This window comes from Cygnus atratus, chromosome 5 (genome assembly GCF_013377495.2).
Source record: "Cygnus atratus isolate AKBS03 ecotype Queensland, Australia chromosome 5, CAtr_DNAZoo_HiC_assembly, whole genome shotgun sequence".
NCBI classification, from domain to species: Eukaryota; Metazoa; Chordata; class Aves; order Anseriformes; family Anatidae; genus Cygnus; species Cygnus atratus.
In genome coordinates, this window is record NC_066366.1 from 17,655,887 (window position 1) to 17,670,910 (window position 15,024).

At 39.6% G+C, this 15,024-nt stretch overlaps 1 protein-coding gene across 4 annotated transcripts; it reads right to left on the reverse strand.

Annotated features, from left to right (window-relative positions):
* Nucleotides 1-719: 719 nt before the first annotated feature.
* On the reverse strand, nt 720-15,024 carry FADD (Fas associated via death domain). Of its 4 annotated transcripts, XR_007708345.1 has the most exons (5): nt 14,405-15,006; nt 13,800-13,987; nt 9,126-9,251; nt 7,487-7,544; nt 1,148-1,223 (listed from the first exon to the last, which is right to left on the reverse strand). XR_007708345.1 is itself a non-coding variant. In XM_050711081.1 (3 exons), the coding sequence occupies exons 1-3, from the start codon at nt 14,703-14,705 to the stop codon at nt 9,198-9,200; spliced, it is 543 nt and encodes a 180-aa protein (XP_050567038.1). In that variant the 5' UTR covers nt 14,706-15,006; the 3' UTR covers nt 7,806-9,197. The 4 variants fall into 4 exon arrangements, 2 of the variants coding, with proteins under 2 accessions (XP_050567038.1, XP_035408071.1); XR_007708346.1 differs by lacking the exons at nt 7,487-7,544; nt 9,126-9,251 and adding an exon at nt 720-754 and having other exon boundaries at nt 1,135-1,223; nt 14,405-15,005; XM_050711081.1 differs by lacking the exons at nt 1,148-1,223; nt 7,487-7,544 and having other exon boundaries at nt 7,806-9,251.

The window sequence follows — 15,024 nt, forward strand, 5'->3', positions numbered from 1 at the left end:
ATTCATGTGGCATAGTTGAAGCAGAAATGTCTGGAGTCAAGAATTCAGGAACAGCTGTAATATGGTGGCTCCTGACTCACTGGAACAGGTCTGGATACATTCCACCTGGCTGACCACCTACACGCTGAACCCATTTACCCTTGCTCGCCTCTGTAATCAGTGGAGCAAGAGATCCAGATCTTTGGTGTGGTCCATGAATCACCCTCTGAGGATGCTTGTCTCTTCTCATTGACTGCAGAGGGAGCCTAGGGCAGCTGGACTCTGGCTGTGGGAGCTGCAGTTAGGTGTCTGAAGCAGCCCGAGACACGAATCTGGGCTGGGATGCTGGATACGTGCAAGAAACAGCACAGCTTGTTTGTAGAAAAGCAAGTAAAATGAATGTGAATGTCCATCAAAATAAGCAGTGCTGCTTTTGGCTTTGTTGCTTTGGATTTTGCAGCCTAAGGCTTGCCTACCTGACTTGCTAATTTTAACTGGTTTGGAATTAAATGATAATATTTGCAAGACCAGGGCATAAAAAATTCAGAGCCATGGCAATCTCTCAGGATATATGAAAATTCAATTACCAAGAAAAAAGAACGATGGTATTTTTTATTCCAAAATACTGTGTATACCCATGCACTGCTCTCAGGGTGAGCTCTATACACGTGGCATCTCAGCTGTTTATTTCTGAAGACTCCAAGGAGGAATGGGAGTTGATTTCTATGAAGATCATTTCAAAATTGAGGCTTCAGCTTTTAGAATATTTTGAGACCTGTTAGGAGACACAAAATATTTAAAAGATTATATTATTTTAATAATGTATGCAAAGAGTTTTATAAGTAGTCTGACTAGAGTAAAAAGGATTTGCATGTAAACTAACACTTCGACTCCTGTAAGTTTGAGTTTGAAGGGGAAAAAAGAAATCTTTTCAGTTTGTCTGCTATGCAAAGGCTCCTAGTGCTTCAAGTGGCTTTGGAGTGGGCACTAAACAAACTGGACCATGATTTCTATGTACTCAGCATCCTCTATTATTAGCCCTTCATATTGTACTAAAGTAGATAAAAGCATTTAAAAAACAAATAAAGAGATCTAGCATAGTACTCAAGCCTCTTTCTAATCCTTAACTGACTAGATTTCAAGTTGCCAACATACCTTTCATTACATGCACATTGCCCGCATGAAACTGCACGCAGCAATCGCTATCTTCATTATTCAGATGCACACTGAATTGAAACATTCACCTGTGTATGTGAAGGTAATAAAATTGGTAAGGTATTATTCCCAAATTGTACGTGTATAAACCAGACAAAACTTATCTGTGCAACCAGCTTCAGCTTATAGGCAAATGGAAATGTAAACAATGTTTTCAGTGAATCATCAGTTTATATACACAGGAGTTAAATGTTTATTTTCACCATTTTATAATTCCCTGCAGTCTTCAAAATGTTTACTAAAAATATTCATTTGCTAAAATGAATTGGCTGAGATGGTGAGTAGAAAACAACACAGTCTCAAAATGAATTCACAAAGAAAACTGCAACAGACAAAAATACTAACAACTATGGAAATTTACAATGGCACCAATGTGTTTTGCCCTGAAATATCTCCATTTTCAAGGTGATCCTAAGGCTCAGATGAAATTATCTGCCAATAGGTATAGTGTATAAAACTGCTATTGGAGAAAGTTCATTTCCCAACATTATTTTCCTGTTCTAATTAATAGCAATTCTGCCTAGGCAGCCAAGTCATTTAAAACTAAATTTCACCTTTAGCATTTGGGGAAGAAGGTTACTAGGTCAGAATCTGACATGGAAAATAAGTATAGGTATAAGCCATATAATAGTAAACATTCAGCTCAGACCACCTACTAGTAGCCTTAAGCAGCAGAATGACATTTAAAAGGAATCAGAGTCAGAAGAGAACCTTTGGGGAAAACAGACAATATTTTCGAAAAAGCAGCTCTACTTTTGCCAGTGGAACAAAACAAGACCTTTGGGAACAGAGCTCAAGTCAATTTGAAATAAATAGTGAGAAAAATAATGGAAATACAGTAAGTGGTGCTTCTCTTCTGAAAATTTTTCATTGTGTTTTTAACGTAAATTCCTTCCCTGCTTGCTTCTATGTTGGTCTGTCTATTCCATCTGGTGGTGTACCAGCACCATAAACTGTATGTCTGATATTTAAGTTAATTAGCAAATAAATGAAAGATGGCACACGCCTGTCAATATATAAGCTAAGAGAGTTGCAAGAGGCTCTCATCCTTTTCTTTTGAAGAAATGCTATGATTTTGAGCAACATAAACCCAGAGTATGCACAACACGACCTGGGTGAGGTGTGCAGTGGGGAGGAGACTCCACAGGGCCTCACAGAGAAGGCAGGAGGCCAGCAGAGCCCTCTGCGATAGCAACAGGAGTGGCAGGTGCCTCTGCACCTCCCTTGCTGCATCAGTTATCCCTACCACTGCATTCATGTTTCCTTTAAAGAAAGACAGTTTCAGGGTTCCTGTCTGAAATTACCATTTTAGTGCTACTGGGATTTCCTTGTGTTGAGATGTATGCATCAAAGTTGTCTAGATATGTGACGAACCATCTTTTTTAACAATAAGTAAAAACATAATGAGGCTTTGTGTCCCTTCTTGGTTTGCTGTTAGCAGTGCGTCTGTTAGCAGCCTGACCAAATTTCCTCAGCACAGGCAACTCCTCCATAAAACTTAGAGTCAGGGAGCACATGAAGAATTTTAAAACTGAGAAATGCTTTCTGCATCCCCTGCCACTGGAAGTTCAGGGGATCCAGTGCAATCTGTGCGCACAGACAGTCTAAATACCAGTAGTTCTCCTCTCAGCTATAAAGGCTGTGTACCTTAGTAGCACCTCCTCCATCAAAATTATTAACCTTCATGTACAGTACTTATTTCTTCCAGACAGAATACCTAGTTCCTCTGACTTAGGTGGCAACTTCTCAACTATATGACTGAAAGGCAACTCTAGTGGTCAATTGAGCTTCCATTATTAGCCAAGAATATTTCTGAAAAATAATTGGTATACTGAAGTTTTCAGTTTACTCCTTCCTAAAAACATGTTTCAGGGCAATTTCTGCATCCCCTTACAGATTAAAATAAAAAAAAATAAAAAATAAAAATCTGCTGTTAAGAACAGAGCAAAGCATATGCAGCTTCAGATAGCTAGGGGACCTACACATTTTGAACCACTGGTAGCATGCTCCTTGGTTTTCATAGGTAACTTTTTATGTAATGAGTCCATTCTCTGTTCTGGTGAGCAACTCTGACATAGGAAACTGAAGTTAATTTTGCCATAATTAATTATAATAACCTCTGGTTTTATATTGGTATAATATAGCTTTCTGTCTGTCCCAAAGACAAAGTGCCAAGTCCCAGATGAGGCTGTATGCATACAGCAGTATGCACCGTACAGGGGTGTACACATCAGTGGTGTGTACCAAAACTCCCTGCTGAGCAGCATCCTATGGAGCTGGCAGCGGTGATATCGGGATAACAGTGAAACTGGGCTCCCACCACACACACCCTGATATGAACAGTTATGGCTGCTCTAACTGGAGTCAGAGTTTATAGAAGCAGAATGTGATCCTTGACTGGTTGGTCCCCGTGGGTCACTCCCTTCAGTTCAGGCATCTTACCAGAGTGCATTTATCTGCACCTGAGGTCTGATGCAGTGTGCACTCAGTTCCCTTCAAGGTCTTAATGGGTAGTCTTTTGACTCACCTTAGTTACCAACAAAAGATTTGCCCCTGTGTTTTGTCAGATAATACTCTTAGTCACTCTGGTTTTCATTTTGCCTTCTTCTGTTTGCCTGAATGTTCCTTTGTGTAGAGCTATTTACACAGCTTTTATCAAATAATTAATTAATGGCAGTTATTAGGTAAAAAGACACTTGCAATCTAGCTGCTGAAAGATTACATGGTGTGTAGCTTGCAAAATAAATAAGAGGAAAAGATATGAAATGTAACCCTCTCTCAGCTCATGGTTAAAAGATCATTATTTCTAGGAAGTTGGACAAAAGCTGAAAAAGCCCTATCATTGTCTTCTCTCTAAGCCACATCAATTAGTTAATCCTTAAACAAAGGGAGAATAATAAAAAACATTTAGGAAATGGCTTAAAGCCATCCTGGGTAATATATAATGAGGAATAACTCATAATAGAAAAAACAGCAGCCTTGACATAGCTCATCTGTGCTGTAACAAGCAGGGCAAATGATTTATTTCAGAGCTAAATTCCTCGTTCTCCTGAACACAGTTCATATTAAAGACACTTTGACCATACCATATGTGTGCATTGTAATTCACGTTTAAAAGAGTCAACATAAATATTTACCTATGAACAGGTTCTAGCTTCGGTCTGTAAGTTAAGCTGCCACAACACACCTGAGCTCATGTGCAAAGAGGCAGAGAACATTGCTCTCTTTCCTTTTGTGTGTTGCACACAGCCAGCCAGCCAGCACTCCAAACACAGGTCAGATCCTCTTGCAAATCCAAATAAACATGACTCCCTTTTGTCCCTTAAACAATTTTAGAAGATAATGCCTAAAACTTCCGGGAATTGTTAACATTTCTTCATATACAAACACAAAATATTAAGTCTAGACAAGGTGAGATTAATTTGGCAGTTTCAGTTCAGTGAACTATTGCCCTCATCACAAAAGCTATCAAGGAACTTGGTGCTAAATTGTTCTTTGTACTCTTTATCAGTGAAGCCAAAGACTGAAGCGGCCAAGACTCACCTATCTTCTGCCTTAATCATTTACGGACAGGCTGGAAAGCGGCACCGCTGCTGAGCTGTGCTGCTTATGGCTCAGGGGTGAACGGCATGTGTGCCACAGACAACACAATTTAAAGTGTGCAGAAGGAGAAGGAGGGATTTTTCTGTTCACTTTGGTCATGTATGCTGCTTATAAAATGCGCAGTGCTTACTGAAGAATTTCTCTAGTGTCTACAGCTGCTGCCTGCAAGAGCAGGAGTAGTGGGGGAAAGAACAGAGGGTTAATGTCAGCATCACAAATTTGGTATTGGCCTAAAGTATTACATTGAGGGAAAACGCTGAACATAACAGTAAACAATCACTGCTCTAATGTGTACTAGGAATTAAGCCAACTTTTGCGTTTAAATCTGTGAGAATGAAATTGTTTTAAAATCACTTTTGCTCTGCCTAATCTTGAAGATGCAGCAGCTTGCCCTGCATTTGTACTTATTTAGTGTTGGCTCAAAAATGCAACACAATTGTTTCTAGCAGAAGTAGTATACAGCTTACAAGTGATAGACATAAGTCTGAGAAACAGTATTGAGAAATAGCCCTGTCAGGAAAGTCTTGTTTTCCAGATTGTATCAAATAACTTTATTTAAGGGTGTGTGCATGCATGCATATGCATACACACGCTATATATACATATATACATGGAGATGTGTATATATACATACACAAGCATATCAGGATTGGGGAGGCACAACATTTTCGTGTCCAACACTTTCTTTGTCTCATAATAAATCATACAGTTTTCTTTCACCAAGATAGCCCAGCACAAGTTTGATTGTAATGTATCTTTAAGCCATGTACCCTGCATGAAAAGTTTGCAGTTATATACTGCACCTACCTGCTATATATCAGCTAGTAAGGGGAATATTCGGTAAAAGTTATCCAACCAAAAAACGTTCTTCAATACCAAATTTGTGCTGTAACAAGATCCATCAAATTTCATACCAACCAAAATCTACAGTACCAATTTAAAGTTTCAGGTAACAGATGCAGTGATACTTTGCCAGACTGGGTTATTTTATCATACCTTCAGCAGAAAGGTCAAGATGTATGGTAGCTGCAACAGGGAAGGGACAGCCAATTTTATGTGCTCATAGAGAGACAGCATCTCTTACCTATACCAGTTTGCAGCCAAAATGCAGCAGAAAAACCTACATACACAGACACCACGTAGTTCTCCACAAGGTTTATGAGTGCACAAAGTTTTGTTTTGAGCTCCTATGGCTCAGTTTGTTTGCATGATTAGAAACTGTTTTGCCTGCCTTCAAGAACGTCACCTCTAATACCAAAACACATGACCAAAAGAAGCTGGCAGCATTTTTCAGCCAGCAGCAGCCCATTGATTCTCTTTGCATGGAAAAACAGGAAGCTGTCACTGCTGCTGTAACATGTGATGCGATAACATTTCAAAAAAACAGGATATTCCCTGACCTGCTTACAGGTACCGTGGCAATTCTACTGGTGCCCATTTTCCCCTAGCTGAGTCTGTCGTAATCCTGTTTGAAAACATTGAAAACCACTGGATCAGGCTGTCTGAATAACTAGGGATGATTCAAGCAATGTCAAAGTCCTCTTCAAACCACCAAGAAAACCAGTGTTTGTCCTCCCCCAGGCCTATGTGTTATAATTATTCAACATTTAACGATGTGGGGGGGTATGAGTTTGCGGGAGGGAGATAAGGGATGAAAGTAACTTTTTAAAGGAGAAAATAGAACAAGCCCATGAGGCACTTTAGGTGCCATTTAAGCAAAAGAAACTGTGATCTAATTTCTCCATAATTCTTTCTCTAATTCATCTGAATTAGCCCATGGGAAGTTCTCAGACCTCATAAAACAAACTGAGCTCCCCACAGCTCAAACCCGAGCAGCAGACATCTCACCTTGCAGGCAAGTCCTGCACAGGAGGCAGGGCTCTGCAGTGCTGGAGTCTCTGGTTACTAGAACAGTCCCCCTTAAAAATGCAGGCTGACCTAAATACATCCCTAATAACAATAATCCTCTACAAAGCTGTAAGAATACTAACCTAGGAAATGCATTAGCAATGGTATTACATTATGTGTGAAAGAGAAGTCAGAGCTTTCAAAGGTGTTGATTGACACTAAAAATAGGTAAGCATTCCAGCTGTTTTTGCAGTGGAATCTACTTTGAGGCTGTTGGCCTAGATGCTTCTGCAAGCCTTAATTCACATGACAGAGGAGAGAGAGGTGAAATCTGTCTCAGGCTTTCAGTCTCCAGAATGACCTGCTCTTTTCACACTACTTAGTAGCTTATCCAGAAGGAATGACTACTTGAGAATCAGGAATTCCCAGGGCTGAGGATCTCTCACCCTGACAAAGATCCCTGCACCTGCTCCCACTTTAAGCAACGTGAGGAGAAAGGAGGCATTCCTAGGGAGAAAATGATGGCCAGAGTGTACTAGGCCATGCTCCAGCTGCTTCTAGTTACCCACCGAGGCTGCAGGGAGCATGGCATCAGTTACCTATATGGATGAGGAGCTCAGGGGCTGTTTGGGATCTTAGTGCAGGAGGTGGGAGGCACAGAAGCAGCCGGACACCTTCCTGCCATGCTGAACCAGGATGGAAAGGAGGGCCTCGTCCACAGCATCGCTCTTACAGCCAAGTCCATTGTTTGCAGGTGCCTCCTATTCACAGTCAGGTACTCATGCTAGACTAGCATAACACACTGCCAACAGAGAACTACGGGGTTCGAATTCTGACTCACCTCAGTGGTCTCATTCAGTCGTGTGAGTAAAGGCTCGGAGTGAGTCAGAGCTGGAGTGCTGGTAACAATGAAGTTCCAGGAAATGAAAGGGAAAAATAAACCACTGTACAGAACAAAAGGGCTTATACAAACAGTTATCTATAACATACTATAACATTTAATATCCCTTGACATTCACAGCCCAGGTGTGACATTTGCCATTTTGATGTAATGAATCACACGTATCACATATGGAGACACGACATTCTTTAGCATTCAAAGTGACATTTTTTTGTGAAAATGTTATAAAGAAAAATATATATAATCAAGTCCACTTATTTAGGTAGCATATAACAGAGCTGCAAGTAGCCGTTAGCTAGAAATGTATGCTTTGTTGTTTTTAGCTCTCATTAGTTTTAATTCATCTGCATACATATTAGTTACTTCATGCACAAACATGCAGTTAGACACACAAGTCTGAATTTCACAGCCCAAGTTAGATACAGAAATGGAAGCACCATATACTCAGCTGATGTTTAAAGAAATGTCAAAAGTCAATTCCTTAATTCTAGGCCTGTGCTCTCTCATGTGTCTTGTCCCAGTGGGGCAGTGAAGGGAGAAAATTAAGTCGGGAATTCTGCTTTTTGTTCCTGCACTTGGAGCTGGGATTTTTGACACGGTCAATGACTGGAGACGGCAGCAAGTCTCCCAATTAGTAACAGCTTCCAAATATTATTCAGCTAGCTGGGATAGCCAGAAGGTAGTAGCATGCTGCAGCCACATGCCCAGTACACTCCAGCACAGAGCAGTTGCCATGGGAATAATGGCTTTGAGGCCAATTCCAGCTAACCAGGGTTTTGCACACTAGGGACTTTACAACCAGGAAGTCGTGACTAAATTCTGACCCCACTTAGCAGGGCATTAAGAAAGAATACAGGAGTTAGATCCCAGAAACCATAGGTCCAGACCTGCCAGGTGCTACACCCTTTTCATTACCATTTGCTCTGTAATTTTTTTCAAAATTTGGCAATATGCCTACAAGCTACAGGAAGTGCCTCTCAGGGAGACTACTGGTTGGGAAAAAAAAAGATAAGCATTTAGCTCTATTGTTCAGATACTAACTTCTTTTTATTTAACAGATGGATATAGGTGTGGGATCCTATTTCTTAAAAAAAAAAATAAAAATTCTGAAAAAGAATGGGAAAAAGATGAGGTTCTTATTGAGTAGAACTAAAAGAAAAACAATTAATACTCAAAAATTCAAAAGGTTAATGACAATAATAGTTTTGTAGCTTAATTTTTATTCAAAACCCTCCTTATTGTCTATTTGTTCACTGTACATAAATCTAGTACCAGGTTTGCAAAAAAAATCACCCACTTGTGTATTGAAACGTGGTCCCCATATACCACTTTGGGCACGTCTTTGCCACAGGTTGTGTGTACACTCACAGAAAAACTTTTAAAGCCATATTAGAAGTTAGATCATAATAAGAAGTACTGACTTATTAAATTCTGAAAATTATTTTCCAAAGCTAATAGTTCTGCTGAGATCATCAGGAATAACGGAATTAAGAAGCAGATATGCAAACATTATAAAAAATGTGAACATTTTTAATTGCAAGGTTATTGCTTTGCATAAAAGTTCTGTACAAGTGGTCACCTGTAAATGTGTAGTCAACAACAGAAAAGTCCTGGTTAAGGCTTTATACATCTCCATGACAATGCTCCAAATTTATCCTCCTATAGTTTCACACAGAGGAATAGCCTGGTCCTGAAGGCTTGAATGCTATGAAGTAAAAATGCCAGTTTCAGAACTTCTTGAGACCTGAGACTTACAAAGTTAAAATTAAGCTGCTCTCCTTAGCAAAAGTACTTATTATGCTGTATTAGAAATGTAGTCCTCAGGAAGGGCTTTATAGATATATTTTTATATACTGATCTCTTCAGAGTCTTGGAGAATGCTTTCCAAGACCTTAACTTTGCTACAACAGCTGGTTATTCTGTAGACTGAAAGCTGTCCTAAATACTGTGAGCTTCCAGAAACAGAGTAACCCTTTTCTTTGATAAACTCCAAGCTGAAAGAAAGGAAAGCTGCGTCACCATCAACAATTAGGACTGTGCACATGGCCTATTTGGATAACAATGAAAAAATTCTCAACCTCCAATGCTTATCCAATCACAGGAATTGCTGACTTTCAACTCGACCAGCAATACCAACTTAACATATTAAAATAATGTGTATTATATAAAATTTTACAAGAGCAGATGTCTGTTATTTTTAACCCGACTGTTTCAAGAAATCATGAGTAACGTTCTTGAGAAGAAACAGTGGGAGAAATAGTTCTGTAGAAGAAACTTATGCCTATGCACTTGTTAAGAGTGCCCGTGAGTTTATTCCACAGAGATCCGCCCCCCCCATGAGCCTGTCTTTTGATTCTGCATTAATCTGAACTTTCCTGGCAGCTGAGCAAAACTGTGCTTCCTTTCTTCTAAACCTACAGTTCCCAGAACCCATTGCAACATACCGTCTCAACATTAAGTAATCCTTAGCTATGAAAATTGTTATAAAAACAAAGATTCTTCCAAAGTCCTTGAACTTTCATTGCTTGCAGACATCAAAACCCCACATCTCTCATCTGACCTCCATAATTCCTATTCTTATGGTATACAGTTGAGGCAGTGAACTAGTTTCTGCAATTCTATCAGTGCAGCCTTAAAACTTGCAATAAAAACATTGCCAGAGGAAAGAAGTAATAAATCAAACAGGGAAAACAACTTGGAAACATGTTTTCCATGCTGGAACATATTTTAAGAACACAGGTGATCTATGCAGGGGACTGGAAGAATAGCGCAAACCACCTTTTAGTAATTAGGAAAGAGACAAAGACAGTGATTAGAAATTAAATTCAAATTGAAAAATACTCAGCCAAAGAGTCTGAATTAAGGACATGCTGAGTGCTAGAGAGAGCTCTGAGATACAGATACAGCATGCATTACTCAGCTTTTTGTGCTCGACAATTAAATGAAGCAATTAGATTTCATAAAATAGCCGATTACTTTAGGACTGAAACAAAGGCTGGAGGAAGTACAGCTGCCTGTGTTTTGGGAATGGAGAAGAAGGAATATAAAACATTGCATTCAAAATATTCATGACAACCAATTTGTATAAGAGTAATTTTAATTAAAAGTCTAGAAAATTTCTTTTACTTCTGTCATGAAAATAAGCGACTTCTGGAAAAAAAAAAAAAGCCATCACAATGTGCAGTATATAATTAGTGATATTTTCAAGCATCATGGGAAATGGCAAGCAAGTACTCAGAGACTACAAAGGGACCTGAAAAAACAATCCACCAAAATAAGAATTCTCCTGAGAGAGTAGTTTTCACTATCAACATGTTTTGATGTGCTGTCTTTTGAAGGCTGTAAGGAAACAAAGACTCTCAAGAGAAATTAAAAAAATAAAAATAAAAAGCAGATATGCAGGCAGACATTCTTGCAGAGTATTGAAGAAAGAATTTGATAAAATTGGTAAAGTCATTTGCCTTATGCATTCAAAGTTCTAAGTACATGCTAACACTCTAGTGCTAGTATAGACTTCAGGGAACACCAAAGCGTCTATCAGTTTAACTTCTGAACACATCCTGTAGAACCCTGCAGGTTTAGAAAGGAGGCATAAACTGTAATTTTAATTAATTATAAAACAACTACAACACCCTTACCAGAGCATGACTAGTGGAGAAAAATAAGGAAAACAATTTTAATACAGTTATTTATTGAAGGCCTGTCTCCCATGCATACATCACACTCAATTTTAGGCTCCTAAGGGCTGGCAGAGAATTTTTCCCAAGCAACAGCATTCAAAAGCTACTCCTGCATTTATTATCATTTTTTTTCTCCTTTTTCTCCCCTTCTCCTTTTTGATGTTCCGAGGGTGACATGGTAATATAAGACCTGTTTAGCACCACTCCTTTCTTTAAAAGTGTCCCTTAGTGTTTATTTTCTCCTAATTAGAGATCTCATCATAGACAGCAATTCTATAAAACAAAGAAACAGTTTCCATCTAATTTAAGGAAATAGTTTTAATGAAATATGCACAAAATTATACAGTATAAAACTTTAATTCTAGCTATAAAAGTGAGTCCAAAATACTGATTTTGAAAATAAAGATTGCTGACCAGATGACAACGCATTTCTTTATGAATTACACTCTTCTAAAAATAGAAAGTTTTTGTTTCACTGATTTTGTTCTTCTCACAATCACCTTTTCAATCTTTAATAAAAATAGTTTTTAATTGGTCCTGAAGTACTAAGAGATTGCTGCAGTCTAGGTCTTTGCTTTCAAACAACCACTATGTACAAATCCTTGAGTTTTGCATCTTGAGGCAGAACATTTCTTACAGATGAGCACTTGGCTACAACAGCTGTTCCTACTGATTCTTAAAATATCCTGATAATATGTAGTAGGCAGTATAGTTTTTAATATTCCTGCTATGTTTATCTTTTGTGAACCAGAAAACTTAGGACAAGTAGGTAAGGAAAACACTGGACAGATTGAACTTGGAACTGTTGCAGAGCTGCTTCATCACAACTCATTTTGCTAATTTCTCTTCTACTCTGCTCAGAAAGATAGCTTAGATGCTTGAAGAAAAAAGTCTGCAAATTTTATTCAAATACTGTAGAATGAAGACCAAGTCTATTAGAAGTCACTAAAACTTTTGAGCTAGTCATTTAGTTGAAGTGCAGCATTTCATCTCCTACCAGAACTTTGGAATTGACAACCGATGCTGACAAAGTATCGAAGGGAGTACTTAAGGAACTGCACATGCCAAAAAAACAGACAGGTGGAAACTTTTGTTACCCATTGTTCCTTTGCTTGCATATCATCACTGATATTTAGCACACTAGGATTAAAATGATTCTCACAAGTATTTTTCAAGAAAAAACTCTAATAAAAAGTCAAGTTCACATTACAGCGGTTTCCCTTCTACACTAAAAGCACCAAATTCAACAAAAACTTGAAAATTGTGTCACAAACAGTAGTGATGCATTACATTCTGACACACAGCTTTCACAGTGATAGCATCATGTAACAAGAATCTGAAAGGGGCTAAGTCACACAGGTACAGTAGCAAAAATGATGCCTCTCCCTTTAGGTATCTATTTATGTAGTTAGAAGGATATTTGCAGTAACAATCCTATTTCAAGATGACTTGATATGAAAAATCTTAAAACATTCAAGGCATTAAAAAAAAGTGCTGTAAACATTTGTGAGATGCTTAAAATTTCTTTGATAGTTTCAGGAGAACATTTCCCTCAGGATGATGTTTTCCATCTAAACATCAGGAAGCACTTTACAATTTTTATTTGCTGCAGGTGACAGAGCACTGTCACAGTTTGCCTGGAGATGTTGAGGAGTCTCCATTCTTGGAGATGTTCAAGGTCCTTGGCAACCTGCTCTAGGTGGTGCTGCGGCTTGAGCAGAAGGGCTGGATAAGGTGACCTCTATAGGTCCCTTCCAATCTCTACCATTCTGATTCTCTGCGTGAAGGCACTTGATACAGACAGTTGATTTCAACAAGTTCATTTTCAAACTGAGCATATTTTCTGCCAAAAAAAAAAAAGCACCACCATAACAATAGTTATTAGCACTTCTGCACTGCCATCTTACAGACTGAGGTTACAGTCTTCTTAGTATCCTTCTGCTGATAATAAAGGTACTCAACAAATTATGGAAGATAATATACGCCACCTAAAACAAAAAGAAGACCCACTACACAGCAAAGAGCTCTACCTCCTTACCCCTTTCACACTACAGTTACAAACAGGCCACTAAAAAAAAAAAACCACCTCCCTATCAAGTTTTAAATTACAGCTCCTTCACAAGTGTCCCATGGATGTATTCACAGAGAAGTTACCGGAGAAGTACTTGCAATAAAGCAAATATTATTTTCAGGTGAGAGGCTGAACTAAAGTGTAAGGATTTTTACACAGGCAAGTTTAGTTATTCTGAATGTTAAAATCACTTAAAGGGAAGCATCAGCTACAAAGCATTACCTGAAAGGAATTTGTTTTTGTTAGTCTTAATCTGACCGCAAATTAAGCTATTAATTTAAGGCACATGAATGAATTACAGAATTAATAGAACCAATGACAGTGATTTTGGTTTTGAACATGAGAAGGCACTTCTGCTTTTTTACTTTCACATCACAGATGTGAATGAGTTTTTACACTGATTTCACTTGGTTTTAATGTTCAGTTGCATGAGCTTCTGTTCAACTAGGTCTGCCACCAAGTTCATGTTACTGTCTCGAAGAGCTTTTATTAAGTCAGTCACCTTTGCATCTTTCCCCTTCCATTTCTGCCACTCTCGAAGTGACTGAACCAATTGTTCCTTCAAATTAAGGGGATTGGCTGCTATTATTCTGTCCATTTTCACTTCAGAAAAGCCAAGTTTCCGCATCAGCATTTTCCAGTCTCTCCCAACATTTTCACATATGACTTCAATAGCTACCTTCTGCAGACCTGAAATAGCAAAAATATGTTAATGATGGATTTCCAAAAGTAACATTAGATAATATTTTTATTAAGCAAAATGCTACTACTTTTACTGTATTACACACGCTGTATGTCACATCATGTCTGAAAAGCCACTGCATATACCAGGAGGTCCAAGTATATAGCAAACATCCAAGTGACCATTAGGTGTAACAGAGAAGTAATTCCCACTCTGGCAAGCTGTTCACAGCATATGCTGCCCTCATGGTACTCTTCCAGGATATAACACTGTCCTGTGCAGCAATTAAGTAGCAGAAGCACTGTCAGCAGTGGACTCAGCCACAGCAGGCAATCCAAGCAGACCCATGTCTTGAGGATGTGTATGTACTTATTGTGCTTATTTTGGAAAAAAAAAAGTCAAAAGAATAAAAAAAATCCACCTACGTTTTTCATTCACATCTGGTTGATCATCAGGTACATTAGCTTCTCCTTCCTCTACAAAATGTTCTAGCCGTGTGGTCAAATCTTCTCTTTTAATGACCATAAGCATCGTTTTGAGAAAGTCCACATTGTGGCTTGATATCACCTGCTGCTCGAGGAGGAAGTTGAAGAGCTCCGCGCCGCTTTGGACAGACTCAAGCTTCCTCTTCCCAATCTTGTCCTGGCAGAGGAATTTCAGGTCACGCAGCTCCCCGGCCGACAAGCTCGAGGAAAAGGAATACAGCAGGGTCAGAAACGGGTCCATGGTACCGAGGCCTATAGAGGGGCCAGCGCCAGGCGAGGCGCGGGCGGCAAGAGAACGCTGGCGTAGTCCCGCCTCCGTGGGCGGGTTTCGTTCCTGTTTCCGCTGAGCGACTCCACGGGGAGGCCGGACACTGCAGGGACGAGAAACGAAGCGAACCCCGGCCCGGCCCGGCCCCCTCCCAGCCGCGATGGCGGAGCGCTGCTGCCCCAGCCCTGCTGCCCCAGCCCTGCTCCCGCCCGCCGGCAGCCACGCGATGGCAGCACCGAGCTCCCTGGCGCCGCTAGAAGATGGCGGCCGCCGCCTTGCTGCTGGGCGGTTC

Coding starts and splice junctions, on each gene's coding strand:
- FADD (XM_035552178.2), bottom strand. CDS start 14,705: ATGGACCCGTTTCTGACCCTGCTGTATTCCTTTTCCTCGAGCTTGTCG. Junction 13,988..14,404: donor ACCAGATGTGAATGAAAAAC/GTAGGTGGATTT, acceptor TTGCTATTTCAG/GTCTGCAGAAGGTAGCTATT.